At 32.0% G+C, this 16,626-nt stretch overlaps 1 protein-coding gene across 1 annotated transcript in view; it reads left to right on the top strand.

Moving 5' to 3' along the window:
• Positions 1–16,626, top strand: part of LOC110993509 (uncharacterized protein DDB_G0287625) — a 158,228-nt gene that overhangs the window by 135,787 nt on the left and 5,815 nt on the right. The window contains exon 6 of the mRNA XM_022259797.2: positions 908–1,098. Coding sequence (XP_022115489.2) covers positions 908–1,098 — 191 coding nt within the window. The remainder of the gene's footprint in view (positions 1–907; positions 1,099–16,626) is intronic.

Below are 16,626 nucleotides of genomic sequence, written 5' to 3'. Positions count from 1 at the left end.
TAGTTAAGATACTAGGCCGTTGATTGAACGTCTAATTAGGCTAGTTGGCTACGACATATATATTGAATTTATCAGCAAAATTAGTTTAAAAAGTTTTTATAAAAACATATCATTAAGATTATAACAATTATTTTGCATGTATTTGTATATGTATTATTTTGGTTACTAAAATTATATTCGCCCGCATCGCCTTATCTCGAATACAGCCTTGCGGTAATAACCGTTTAAATCTTTCGTTAAATATTTCCAAAGCAATTAAGTTGACCTTAAAAGTAAATATTAGAATGATTTAATGAGATTCAAGAGTTCGCCGTTAAATCGTCTTTTATGGCAATTTAGGTAAAGGACAGGTGAGCAATATTACATTGCGAAATTCTTTAATAATAGTATATCTGCTTGTCTAAAAGTGACAAACGTGACAAAACTGACAAAAAAAAGTGATTCACATTTGGGATCTGTTTTATATGTAATCAGGGGGCTGGTAGGTAGGTAGGTGGTCTATAGCGTATGTCAGGAATAAAAATAATCACCTACTTGCCTATTAGATTAACTTATGATCATGAAACAGATACCTAAAGGAAGGTTGTTGTGCTGTTTTTTTTTTTACCTTTTTCTTTTATTTAAAAACTTATGTTTAGGTACATTTTACAGCGAACGAAAACCTGACATGGTTCCGTCGCTGTCAGTGTCCACTTAATTGTTATACAAAAACTATTAAAGCACATAATAGGTATACTTAACAGAAAAAAAGTTGATAGAGTTAGGTTGTATAACTATCTATGAAGTGTTAAACTACCTCAAGGTGCCTACATCAAGGTAGAAAATTGTATGCTTAATCACTAGATTAGATTATCACCACCACTGTAATCTAGAAACTGTAAAATAAAAAGATTTGTACAATTTCCAGACGTCGCCGCTCTCGTTCGCGGTCATCATCCCGTCACCATTCGACAGAGGATGAGTGCAGTTCTCCTCGAACCATCCTAATGTCGGACCAAGAGGCTCTGCATCAGCTGTATGGCGAGATCACCACAGTGCGGGATGGTGCTGTCACGCATCAGTGTGTGCAGACCAATTTGGCTGACGTCATCTGTGGAGGTATGTAACGTTTGTCTGTTGTAAACTTAACAAAGAAATTGCGAGATGTTTATCGTATGTGTTTTATAACAATAACATATCCTCTTCCTACTTCCTCAAGGATATTAGGCTAGGTTAAAACTAGTTTTTTAAATCTAGATTTTAAATGTTTATTGCAGAGTTAATTAATTCAAATTCAAAAATCATTTATTCATGTTGGTAACATAATGTACACTTATGAACGTCAAAAAAAGAAATTTAATGTATATAAATGCTTCTAATTTTACATTTACTGCCAGTTTTCAAATAAAGGGCGTAGAACGGAAGAGAAGAACTGGCAATAAACTCTCCGTCACTCTTTTTTTTATAACATTGGTTACAAGAAATTCTTCACATACGTTTGTAGGTTTTGTTGAAATAAACATTACCTAAAACTCAAATGACTGAAATGACAGAACAAGGCTTCGAAAGTAATCAATAAAGCTCCAGCCTATAGCGGTCTTACCTTAACACAAATATATTTTTCACTTGTCATCCAGTCCAGAGCATTGTTGGCCTACTGGAAGCGTGACTCTCATCCCTGTGGAGATAGATAGGATCCCCGGCTGTACCCCAAGTGACTTTCTGTCTATATACACTGCTACTCGCGCGTACGGTGAAGGAAAACATCGTGAGAAAATCTGTTTAGACCCAAAACGACGGTGATTGAGACTCAGGTCTGATCACTTACTTGCCTATTAGATATTATCACGGAACAAATACACAAATCTGAGGCCCAGAGGTAAAAGGTTCCAGTTAAAAGCTCAAACAGCTCCCATAATAGCATTCCAATATTCGTATCCCATGGAATTTCCATTCAAAGTCCTAATGCCGTACTTATTTGACAAATTCCAGGATCTCCGGAAGGCTTTTATGGAGCTTCTAGAATCGCATTCAACGTTGTTGAATTAAGTCAATGTTACGATTTAATAAAGTCTTTAATCGCTTGAATATGCAAAGTAGGCCAGGCTTGAACTGCAGTGGCCTGATTCCGCTTTGAACTTATACTTTCAGTTGTTTCAGTCGAAAGATCGATTTTCGGATGATTATGCAATGCATGCATATGCATGCAAAATCGTTTTCACGTTAAGCTTAAACATGTTGCCAGCTTTGGAAACGACTAAAATCTAATTAATAAAAATGTAATGTAAATATAAAAGTATGTTAATTTATTTATTTATTTCCGTACAGCATACATACCAAGCAATATAGCAATGTGATATTTTAAATGACTCAATTATTTACCTTTCTTCTCCATGAATCCAAACCAAAACAAGAGGGTGTTTAATGCTGTATACTTAAATAAAACATGTATATGCATGAGAGATAAATAAATTAATACTTAACTGTAATAATAATTGAAAATACATATTTATAGATATTTATAAACAAAACAGACACCCACACACAGTCTATCAAAGCAAGTGCTTTCTAAATATCCTGAGTAGGACATTTCTCGGAAAGCTAGATGAATTCTTGTTCCGATAAACACGGGTTGTAATGAGTTACCATTTATGGTAAGTGGTTCACAGACCGTTATCTCGTCCTTATAAGTTGCGGCACTGACATTGTATATCTGAAGATGGCTCAGATTTGTATCAATATATCGTCTCATGGGAGCCATCACTTACCGCTAACTAGAACTACTTGGTTCAGTATTCTAGACGTGGCACGTCAAATTTATAGTATGGTTACGAAAGGAATTGGCTCGCTGCCAGTCAAGGTTATGGAGGAGGTATCTGATTCTTAAAGAGGGTGACTGAGTGTTTTAGTAGTATGAACATTCGGTATACTTTTTTTTTATAGAACAAGGGGCAAACGGGTTGAAGGCTCACCTGATGTTAAGTAATACCGCCGCCCATGGATACTCAATGCCAGAGGGCTCGCGAGTGCGTTGCTGGCCTTTTAAGAATTTGTTTTTCTTGAAGGACCCTAAGTCCATCACGAAAGTATATCAGTTTAGGACAATAATTCATCTTTACAAATAGGTAAACTTATTAAAACCCCTACTTGCGTAGAAATTGCCTAATTATACTATATCTTCGCGGCTTTTTCATAGGTATGTCAAATGATTCATAAGATTTTCGGGTTTTATATAACTATGACACTAATTATAACGATTGATATTTTCAACCTCACCAAAGAGGATGAGGAAATATTTCAAGAGGCGGAAAAACTTTGACTTTGTTTAGCAGTTACAATGTAGTTATTTCTTGTAAATATTAACTACTAAATGTTTAATTTCAGTTTTTTTTATTTTTGTTTATCTATGTAATCGGTTTTGGCTTTGTTAGATTATTAATAAATAAATAATAATAAGACAAAGCCGCAACAATCTTTTCAGATTTACAGCAATATCAGAGCCGTAAGTTGGAAGTAAATTTATAACCAAATACCAGCGGACTTATTTGTCAAGAAAAATAACTCTTATTTATTTCGTATAGTATTTGTGTTATTGCGCAACGCTTTGGTTAATGCTATTTCATTCCACGCGCTTACAATATAATAAATTGTGCATACAATTTTACACCTATGAGTAATGGGCCTGACACAAAAAGTAGAACCAAGTGACCAAGTGTCTCTCGAGTTTTCGGACCAATTGCAAAGGTCACCTCAGTCGCACGGGTTCGTGACTTCAGATTGTCTTAAAACCTAACGGTGTATTGAGAAATATGCAACGGAACTAACAATAATTTCTGCTCACTCCGTTATCTTGACCGATTAGGTACGATAAAAAATATATTTACGAACCAATACTGTGAAATGGGAAGTCACGAAAAATGGATTCAATGACGTAATTGGAATACAGTTTCATAATTATCCAAAATACGTTGCCTTCCTTCCACTGAAGAACCATAATTGATGTGATTTCAACTGTATCTTTGGAGTTAGTCACAATTTTGTTAGTCATTCACGTTTGATGTATTTGTTACTTATACTTAAGCGATTCAATTTTAAAAGGAGCACATGATGTTTGATTTGTAGCGTACCCAAATACGTACGGTACATCTATAATAATATTATAAAGAGGAAAGCTTTGTATGTAAATATGTTTGTAACGAATTGGTTCAAAAAATACTAGGCCGATTTTAAAAATTATTTTACCATTCGATTGCTATATTTTCATTGATTAATATAGGCTATTTCAATTGTTAGAAAAATAAGGTACCCTACTAAAACTACATTAATGTTAACCAAGGTTTTAAAAAAAATGGCTATAAAATTTCATCGCGAGCGCTTCGAAAACTAATTATGATAGAACAAAAAATGTTCCACAATATTAAAGAACATAATTATTATCAATATCTACTGAAATTTAAAAATAAATGTGCCGCTAGTAAGCTATAATTTGAAGTTCAGAAACGAAAGTTATACATTATCTAACGCAGAATTTATCACAAAATAATTTCTTGACCCGTGCTTCGATTACATAGGCCTTAGTCACATTTTTTAAATAGTGCTTATTAAAATAGAAATAAGATTGTACTGACACCGAAAAGCTCGAAAGCCGGTCCGCTTAGTGTAGGAAACATTAATCAGTCTTACACCATATTTGTCGTAAATCTCTTGTCAAGGCGATAAATAGGCTTTAAATCCTGGTAGTATAGGTTATGATTGACAGTTGTTGATAAGCTCTTGATTGGAATGAACGAAGATGAATCGTCTAGTGAAACAGTTTTTTCTAAGGATTTAACAACGATACATACGACTATATTATGTTTTAATCTTTGAAATAAAATGGCTATTTAAATTCCATTATCATTTCATATCTTATATTTATAGAGGACGACGAAACGTCTGAAGATGAAATTAAAGACTAATTCTAGGTCTCTAGTGAGAGAGTGAGAAAGAATTCTAGGAAGCGTGAAAAGTAGTATTCTATTGGAAGCCTGGGTAAGAGACAAGTGGAAGGATTAGACGGAGGCCTTCAATCCGTCGGAGATTGTCTATATATATAATATATTAATCTTGACTTATAGACAATGAACAACAACTACATAAAATTTAAGTAATCCTTATACTACTACCACTATTTTATACTATAGTACCACTATTATATCGTTTATAACGCCATATACAAAAAAATTTTTTCAAGAACGCGCCCTTTGAAAGAAACGCCGGAATTGATTTTTCTGACCAGCTTATTTAAACCTGCTATTATTATAGATATATAGATTTTAGCAATTTGCGTTAAGATATAGTTTCATAAATATTAGAATCTGATAAAATATATATTGCGAATTCTTCAAGTATCGCACGATTTAGGTAATTTACGGTACAGTACGTGTTTTGAAGTACCTAACTGGTATTTTAAAATGAATTAATGTCTATACAATCGCGAACTATAATATCATCGTTTCAATTTAAATTATTGTAAACTAAGTTGCAACCAACTTGATAACTCTTGCTCTCGTTGATCGGCTGTTAACTATTAATGACATGTCATTACTGACAGTGACAGTGACAGTATGGAAAGTGAAGAGGCTTTCCTGTCAACACTTTCAATGAGAAAATGATCGCTTAGACGAGCGGATTTCAATTTCGTTATATCGCAATTTGTTTTCTCCTTTACTTACAAAAACCATTTATGAATACCAAGTATTTAAGTAAACCTACAGACACATTACGTTATTAACCTTATATCTTTAAACGAGCAATTCTTGTATATATATATGTAATTGGAATCTCGGATTCGGCTCCAACGATTTTCATGAAATTTAGTATACGGGAGGTTTCGGGGGTTTCATTTCTAGAAAATTTCATTTTATTCGTGTTCTATCACACTCACAACACGATTTATAAAATTTAAAAAAAACCGAGCAAAGCTCGGTCATCCAGGTCCTGGATTATATTGCGTGCTATTGTATACATAAAAAAAAAACCTTTATTTATTAACACTTCGTTGCATTACATAAAAGGTAAAAAAAATACAGTGTAAACTCTTTATAACGAAACTCGAGGGATTGAGCATTTTTTGTCGTTATAGAGAGTTATCATTATATTGAGTGAACATAAAAAACCAAGTTAATAAGAATTTTAATACAAGAATTTTTAATTGTATGTATGTCTTAGATAATAAATGCTCATACATATAAATTATTGTTTACACGTATAGTCTGATAATTACGTCTGACGTTTTTTGCTATGCTAGTACTTGTTTTGTATTGTATACAAAAGCTAGGATGTTTCGGAGCTTCAAAGTCTTTTGTTACCTGATAACATAACATAAACAATAATACCGATAATAAATATTTACTGTCTACAAATATGAACACATTTCTTCGTAATAGAGAATGGCGTATCGCTATAAAGAGTGTTTCAATATGTGAGTTTAAACGCAAACCAACCAACTTGGGCTCACTCCAACGTTATAGGGAGTTTATCGTTATAAAGGATAACGTTATAAAGAATTTACACTGTATATTAAACATAATTTAATGAAAAGCAACTGGCGGCCTTATCGCTTTAGAGCGATTTCTTCCAGACAGCCACTCTTTTATGTACTTATGTACACTTCTTTGGCGAAACAAGATAAAAATGTTATCAAAATTGTATTCTGTTTGTAAAAAAAAGTAAGTATAGGAAAAAGTGTTTAATACATTGAATGTTTTATGATAACGCATTATCTAGTTAAATAAAGTTTATTTAAATATCACCAAAACACTAAAATTTTGACTATAGCTAACTTCACGGGGTCGCTTTTTCGTGACGATGTGGGCGAGCTGTGCCATCTTGATGACTGTTTAGCATGAATATAAGACTTTTGAAAAGAACCCGTGTCAGCGCCATCTATTCGCAACCTTAAGCAAACCAAAGCATTATGACATAACTCAAAAGCTTACACAAAAATGACTCGTCGATATCATTACCAGTACAGTACAAGTAATGTTATGTAAACAAAACTGACAGAAATTGATATGCAAAGAGTCTGCCTAGACAGCAAAGTAAATAGTTCGACATTCCCAAGAAAGTTGCAAGCCGTGTAAACAAACACATTTAAATTGTAACCAAGCTCTTGAGAATTGCGCGGACATCTTAAAATTGAGAGCACGATGTCAAGCAGTGACAGACCAAACAATGTACAATTAAATAAAGCTATTGAAGATTTTATACAATCTTTTGAACTGGCTTTGTCGTACTGGAAAATCATTTGGTGTATAAACAGTGAGTTCGATCCCGACGAAACAATTGATTATTAATTCCAAGACATATTATTTATTAATTATTGTATCGAGTTTAGTCCTTAACTATGAATTTCAAATTCAAAAATCATTTATTTATGTAGGTAACAATGAACACTTATGAACGTCAAAAAAGAAATATTTAATAAATGCTTCTAATTTAACAATAACGAATAAATGTTGAATATAATTTTCTAGTTAGATAACCAAACTATTAAACAGACTATTTATAGACTAAAATGTAAAAATTTCCATAAAATATTTATGGTATGCGGTGTACCACAGATATCTTAGAGTTCGTAAACATACATAAATCTGTTACTGTAGCGAAAAAGCTGACTGTAAAATACGCTGGAAAAACCACGAAATGGGCCACACATAGCGTATTCTTTGGAAATGCATTTGAACAAAGTTGACGCGTCGTAAATATAATTTGTATTGTTGGTAGATTTAATTCTTCTTTACGAGTCATTTACAGTGAGTGAAGTGTCTTTCCCGTTCTTCTCTATATAAACTACCAATTGGAAGGAGTAACTAGAGTATTTTCAATATTTTTAACTTGTACTTTATACAATTATTTATATGTAATTGTATCGATATTTAGCGTGATTTAAAACCACGCGTTTGATACATAATGAATACGTGAATCTTGAACATTGAATTGTGTTTTAATTTTTTTAATAATCTTGGTACCTATATAGATTGAGAAATCTATATGCCACAATTCTAACATTTTATTTCTAAGCTTTACTTACAGTAAAAGCTAGTCTTTAGCTCTTCATTAGTCGTGTGTGCGGCATCCGCCCATAACCAATTTCATCCAATCTTTGCCAATCTTAAACCATAGAAAAATACCTTTAAAAAAATGTACCATATATAATATAGCTCGCCAATACCTCAGCTATTTGCTATCAGAGTAGTAATGCAATAAAATATCTAAACAAAACACGATTACGAGACAACATTCAATAACTTCTATTTGATACTAAAATAAACAGATCGTTCAATGCCTTGGAATGTCGTTCTATCAAGGATTAATTCAGCCTGCTTTAAAGCGAAGAATTTATTGTTCCTGGAACCTAGATCTATTTAAGTGCTTATTAGAAAATAGTTGACTGAACTAGTCTCAATTGATTCGATTTCAAATTGATAATGTTATTAGAACATATTTATCAAATCAATATATACAAATATTGTAAAAAACTATTTTTAAAGGGTCAGTATGAAGTTTCTTGCCCATTGTTATCGATACAACCTACCTAGTGGAAGGGGCAAGTAGAGTTTTTTAAATAGTTTTAACTTGCCTTTAAAATTATTTGACTTTGACAAAATAGATTTAAAGTTTTTATCTCTAGCATTAATACTTTAGCAGTATCAGCAACGATATATATACACTCTACGAAATACCAAAAATAACAATCTTGTCTTTTTAAAATAATTTAATTGAACATAATACTAATGAAGCTTCCCTTTTAACAGTGTTACTGTAGGCTTTATTGATATTTCAAACCATTTAAAAACAACGTTAGTGGAATATAATATAATATAAAAGACAAGTATTTATATATAAAGAAGTTTAACAATAATGTGGCATGTCGTTACAACATCCCCTTTCTTTCGAGCCCTACTTTTCGTTTGCCAGCTGGACCTAGCCATTATATGATCTACCTCATGCTCATCTTTATGTGAATAAGCAACAATAAAAGAAGCAAAGTAATCGCTTATAGACCTTTTAATATTCAGGCTAATGTAATGCAGGCTCTTACATAAGCTTGCATGTTTAATGATCAAACATGTTCGGTACTTTGGCAAATTGGAGTTTTACTGATATCAGGGATTTTCAACTTAAATTCTCGTTAAGTTTTCTATGTGTCTATATTTCTATTATAACGTTATTTATAAAGAAAATTATTATTTTTAAATAAGTACCTAACACATATTTTCATTTATCTATATATAATTTTGTATCTAAATTCTAGTTTAGTTAAAGTTCCGCCGAAGCAAGACACTTTTTAGTATTTTTCTGTTTTAGAGCCTGAATTTAAACTTCACCGAAAACCTAAGCCACAATGGTAGTATGTTTATTGATATGTCAATAGTATATATATATATATCATTTATATTAAAGAAATAACTATAGGTTCAGTATTGCATAACGGACGCCCACCGCTCGGAAACTGCATTGCACCATTTCTATCGGTAATGCAGTGATCGCAGATGGCTTGAATTATTTAACAGGAAATATAATAAAAGGACGCGAAATAGAATTATTATGTTGTTCAATATATTAAACATTAAATATTGTACTAACGAATTTCTTATTAAAGTTAATGTTTCATGATGGTCTTTACCTGCGAAATAAATTACTTTCTGTGCCTGAAACATACTGTCGACTTTTAGTGTGAAAGGTATGGTGGTTTCTATCACCTTACGAATGGGTCTTAATGCGCACATAAAAAGAAATGTACATTGCCCGGAACCTATGATTTTAGGATGAGAGTGATTAATCTGCTAGTCCTAAAATCTAACTGCCTTAATGGAATGAATGGATAATAATAATAATAAGCCTTTATTTTTTCACATCCTATTTAATGGACATACATATTTCTAAAATATCTATGTAGTCCCCTAAGCATACTGAAATTAAATTTATCTATTGGTATGTATGGTACATACCAAAATTCAAATTTCCGTATCTATTCTGTGATCATTTCTAAAAGGCAAGTAGGTGATTAAAGTTTAAACGTCGTTTACATGAGTCGTGTAAACTCAGAATTCACATTTTTATAAATTACGTCATAATAAATCGACGTTTACAAAACGAGGTAATTAGTGATTATTGCAATCTGCTCCAATAAGTCTGAAGTTAAAAGTATAAATATCTCATTTGCCACAATGACTGAGTAAAATATGGTACATTTGTTGCACTAAAAAGCTATCTTTTAGTAATGTAAAATGCGCTTAATTGTGATGTTCTGTCCCAATATTTGACAGTCTTACTGCGAGTTAGTTATTTAACGGAATTTACAATTTTACGTTTAAGTGATTTTTTTATATTTTTTGGACTGTTTCGTTTTCAAATAGCACTGTTAAATATGCTTATCTATTTAACAGTGCTATTTGAAAACGAAGTTTGTTGAAGTTTGTGTTAAGAGCTTTCACGACTAAGCTTTCATTTAAATTCGAAACAGCGAAATAATCTAAGTTTTTTTCTTATAGATAGTCCATTAATTTGACATCACTATCGTACTAATATTAATGTTATCGATTAAAACTCGGAAAAATCAATATATATATTATGCATAAACTCTCTGCTCAAAGGTTAGTATAAGTGTATTAAGTCCACAAAAAAGGAACAAATTTAAATGGAACACATTAGTTAAAGAGTTTTTTGATAACATTTCTATTATTTGAACGATACAGAGACGTTATAATAGGTAAAGACCTATTATAACTGCTAGAAAACGGTGAAATCGCACGTCAAGATGAGATGCAGATAAATGCAGGCTTCATCCGGATATTGATAGCACGTATCGACTTCTACTTAACCGACTAATTAAGGCCAATATTTGTAAATAAATATTTCTATAGATAACTGATTATCACAAAGTACTGAAATTTAAAAAGCCAATCTAAAGTACTCTAGCCTGGTACACACTATTTGTCAATTGATTTATTATTTATTAAGATAAATTATTCTGTATATATCCGATAAAAAGAGTGGCGGCGAGCTTATTGCCAGTTCTTCTCTTCCGTTCTACGCCCTTGATTTGTGAACTGGCAGTAAATGGTAAATTGGAATCATTTATATTTCTTTTCTTTTTTTGATGTTCATAAGTCTACATTATGTTACCTATATGAATAAATGATTTTTGTTGTTTGTATATACGGCTTCACCCGATTGAAGATATTTATTACTTCTTTATGATATGAAATAAGTTTTTCTAGAAATCGCATCATACTTTACGTTCTATATTGATTGTAAGTGGAATGAAAGAATTAATCATAGAAAGGTTTTAGTTATCAAGAAAACTTATAACAGTTTATTTCCAACATATACAAGAAAGTATATTTACATACAAGTTGGCACGATTTAATATTACCATACATGAAAGGTAGCGCCGCACCATACTTGGTGATGGTCTTAGCCTGGAATCTGTCCAGTAATCTGAACCATTGACATCGTAACTGATAAGTTATCGGCGACTGTTAAAATATATCTTGTGAGAACGGTCAATATATCAGAAGTTCTGCCGTCTTGTGATAAGATGTTTGTGGTATTTACCTCTTCCAAAATAAGATTGCGACTTCAAACATTGACAAATGATCATGAAACAGATTAGAAATCTGAGGCCCAGATCTCAAAAAAGATTGCAGCGCCACTAATTTGTGGTATTTAAGGCTTATCACCTAGTTGTCTATAAAAACAACTGTTTTGTTTCTTCACATCTTTTATGGAAAATTTATGGCACAATCATCGTTTAAGGTAAAACAAAGATCACACATTCATAGTTTAATCTCAATTATAATAAATGACGTTTTTATAACCACAAGATTAACCTTGGCCATAGATTATGATTCGCTACAGTTAATTTATTCTTTATTTGTGAATAACATTGTGGTCAGTAAATAACATGAATTACGTCATTTTTCCTGGTATTTGGCAAAAGTGCAAATCCGTAGGGTGTGCAGAAACGAAATAAGAATGGGGCCGAAAGTAAAAAGCGTCTTCTAAGCTCAGACAATTACAGGCCACTGTCAAGTCAACATATCTTTGTCATCCACGTAGTCCTAGAATGCGTGGCTGTGGCTTCCAAACGAGCAGAAACCCTCGCAGCAGTGAGGTTGTTCTGTGAAGCGCCCAGTAAAATCTGAGCGTCTGGAAAAAGTATACTTAACCAGGCTACAATGCGCAACGGACACACATATAGTGCGTACACTAAGTCTTTTTCGTCTTCTTAATCTGAGTCTACTTTCTTAAACCAGTTTCTGCCGCGCAACACCACTATGCGGAACCAGCTACCCACTGAAGTATTTCATAATCAATCGAATTAAGGTCCTTCAAGAAAAGAGCGTACCGATTCTCAAAAGGCAATGCACCTGCGGCCTTTTGGCAAAGTGAGTGTCCATGGGCACTATCACGTAACATCAGATGAGCCTCATGCCATGCTCATGTGCTGAACAGAATTATAGTAATATATAATTATTATTATATATACATACATAATATATATATTATTATTAAACTACAACACACAATACACAAGACGTTTCATTAGAATTATCTTCAAAGTAAAAAATATATATTTCTAATTAGTAGATGTCATGTTGTATCATTTAAATTATGGCCATAAATAGACATCATTAATTCCAATTTCCTGTCGAAAAGAACAAAGATGTATTCAAATCCGTATTTAAATATTATTTTTAATAGTAACCGGATATCGCTCTATGCTTTTCCTGGCCTTTGATCTATAATCTGTGGACCCAATAAAGCATGTGTCTATATAAATCTTACAACCAAATTCTTGGTTTATAATTGTATCTCTTATATTTAACGTAATGACACGTTGCTTTTACGTAAAAATCTCAATGAATTTTTATAAAACTATGCGTATGCAGAGTCAATAATCTCTGTGTTATGAACGAGCCTTTTAATGAAATAAATTTGCGTTTATGTCCTTTGAAGAAGTGCTATTCCAAAATGAATTATTATTAATCTCAATCAAATGGTTCTGTTTATAGTTTATACCATCATACGCTGTGCTTCGAGCAATAAACCGTTTACTTTTATTTATTATTAGATTTTTCTAATAATGAAACACGAATACGCGAGAAAATCTTACCTTGAGTTATTTTTATTTCAAAGCTCTAAAAGATATATAATTCATGACAGATTTAATCATAAACTATTAAATATAAATAACAAGAAAAAATATACAGCAGAAATTCCACTCAACGGTGAAAATTTGAATATTTCAGCCACAATTGAGGATAGTTTATTTGTATTAAACCTGTCAGACATAGTTAAGCGCAGACACAGGAAGCAGCTAGTCTACATAAAATGCAGCATACCACGCCTCGACCCACATTCCCAATGCGACTCCCGCGCATCCGTTTTGTTAAAATAACTGAATATTCGAGACACGTTGATAAATGTGAGTGGTTAATTGATGTCGGTCATCTTTCGTTTATTCAGCAGGATTCTCGGAATGGTTTTCACAATGTATCAATGTGTGTGTGTGCAAAATTAGCGTGCAATTCTTAACATTTAAGTGGCGTCAAATCAAATTAAAAATCATTTATTCATGTTGGTAACATAATGTACACTTATGAACGTACAAAGACTATGGTGTGTTCAAAGACTATTATTATTCTTTCTATCGCGTGGAGACAGAAATTGTCCTCGCCTTTAAGAAAATAAAGCATTAAGAAACCCTTATAAGAACCTATGAGTTGTTGTAACGCAACTAAATTAATATTATATTAAATTTTTAAAAGCAAGGTTCAAGTGGAAGAGTATTTAGACCATAAGTTTTGACAACAATTATCAAACTTAACAATGACGTCATGATTATTAATATGACATTTGCATGCCTGTTACATGGCTGTTTTTTTTTTAAATTAATCAATCTGAATGTACCACTTTCTTTGCAAATAAACGATCTATTATTATTATTATAATGTAAGTAGGTACTAAAATGATAACACGCGTATATTATAGAGCTTGTTATGTCACCTGCAATCTGCTGTCTAGATCTGTATTGTTGTAAATATACAAAGGAATGCAAAGGAAGTATTTAATATGTTTGTATTATTAATTTGAAAGTCTAATCAAATAGAAATCTATATTTACTATTGATTAACAAATTGAAAATTCTTTTGATTAATATTTAAATAAATATGTTAATCCTGCTCGCTGATCGTTAATTTATGTGTTATAATTAATATAAATTTAGCGTTTTCAAACTGTGATTATGATAAATCATCAATGTAGCAGTTACATAAAATAAATCAAATCTGTATCTGTTTTATGATCATTGGTCAATCTAATAGTCAAGTAGGTAATCAGCCTCCTGTGCCTGACACAGACTGTTGCATTTTTGGGTCTAAAGCAAGCTGGCTTCATCGCGATATTTTCCTTCACCGTTCGATCGAGTCTTAATAGAAAAAAAGTCCATTGGTGCAGCAGGGATCGTAGGTTCTATCCCTTCTTACCTCAGGGATATGTGTTTGCGTGCTACACTAGGCGAACAAGTACACGTTACATGCATTTAGATAAGTTATTTTTGCAGTACTAAAAATATATTCTTTCAATGTTACTTAGTCATACAATTTACACAACGCTCGCGATTTCGTTATTAAGAAATTGAAGTTTAAATAAATTATAATAAACTTTCCCTAACACATCGACAATGACAAAAGATCACGTGACATCTAAATAAATTTGCTTGGTTTGTCTCGTACTCGTAACTCGTAAAATAACTGTTTAATTACGCAGATGGGTTGGGTATATGGAAATAAAGAATAAATTGGAAATGGGTGACACTCATACTTTAAACCTTATTTGAGCTGAGTATTTTTTTATTCTAAGTTTGTGTTTTAGATAAGCTACGGACGAAATTTCTTAATTGTTACAATACATTTTTTTTTAATTTCGTATATATACAGAGAAATTGATGATATTAATTTAACAAATGGTTAACATCTAATATAACCTGGAGTCTCGTTTCATTTTTTTCAAGCCTAGTAAGATTATAGGAGCGCTATGCTTTAACTTAAAACTGTGTTCTTATACATCTTTAATACCCCTTAACTGATAAATTCTCATCATCCTAGCATAGTGAACTTTTATCGTCAAATAGTCCAATTGTCAAAAATCCAGTCTGAAAAAAAACAGTTTAATATTTGATTTAAATAAACGTCGTCTAGAATTATACAGATATCAATTAATTGGAGTCGGAAATCATAAGAATTGTTAATTCAGTATTTCCGCATAGTTTTATTCCCACTTGAAACTTAACCAATGCATATCAACAAAACCCATAATAGATGTTTATTTTCGTTTCCAATGAGTTGCATCGCTGGCGCCGATTTCATAACATATTGAGTGAATCATTGTTTCGCCAGAGCACAAAATATCAAGACTACTAAGACTACTATGAAAATAAAAATATTACGATTTTTCCCATTTGGTGTCGGTGTGAAAACGTACAAAAGTAATTAATATTGTTAATCTTTCTAGTTCTGATAATTTTCATCATTTATGTACATCATACAGGTTGTTGACATTTCTTCCGTCTTTTTGAAGGTTGTGTTAATTACTTTCAACAATTTCCGTGTACTTATAAGGATGGCCTTAAATAACTTAAATTTTTCGCATGACATGTTCGTCTATAAATGGCTTTTGAGGATATCTAACATAATGTGTTTTTGTATACATCAGGAAGCTTATAAAATTTTTTTTAATCCAAATTCGATATGGGTAATATTTTAATGTTATCTATTCTGATGTTGAAATTATACGTTAATTGCGATACTTATTCGTGAGCGAGAATAGGACCAGCTCTGGGATCACCAGTACTATCTACCGGTCGCCCACTTATATGTTTTATTAGCGCCTGTGCAACAAAATAGTAAAAAAAAAAATTTTTGGGAAAAAATTCGTAAAAAAAAAGTTGTAGGGAAAAAATTGGGTGTGTCAGCTCCGACGCACGACTGGAGTTTACTATTTAAGTACGATTGTCTAAACTCTAAACATACGCAAAAAGAGTTTATCCAACTGAAAATAAGATTAATACCATATGAAAGGGTAAATTAACAAATTAATGAAAATAATATACATATATAAATATATATTTATTCATTTTATATACATTTATTATAACTAATCGGCGAAATATTTTACATTAAACTTTTCACAATGGTCAATTTCAGATGTGCACAAATATTTCATTAGGAATAAATTATTATCATTTATTTTTTAAAATAATCCAACCAAATTAGACCGCCGCACCGCAACGCATCGAAAAAGTAACGAGGTCATTCATCAGTAGATTTTACCTGTCATATTATTCTCATACCGGGCGCCTTATATATGAAAATCGATTCTTAAGGAGTAAACTCCAATACTCTTATTTTTGATGCGTTTGCGTACCCACCTGCTCTGCGATCGCGCCAGAAAATGATCTTGTGAGAGTTAGGTAAAACGGGGCTAACGTGTCCAAACAAGTAGCATGTGTCTATGTATTTGTATTTATACCCTTGACAATAAACGTTTCTTATCGACGCAGTAAGTCACAAATAAAAATCTTTCAAAAACATTACA

Source organism: Pieris rapae, chromosome 19 (genome assembly GCF_905147795.1).
Source record: "Pieris rapae chromosome 19, ilPieRapa1.1, whole genome shotgun sequence".
NCBI lineage: Eukaryota > Metazoa > Arthropoda > Insecta > Lepidoptera > Pieridae > Pieris > Pieris rapae.
This window is presented reverse-complemented; position numbering and strand designations above follow the sequence as displayed.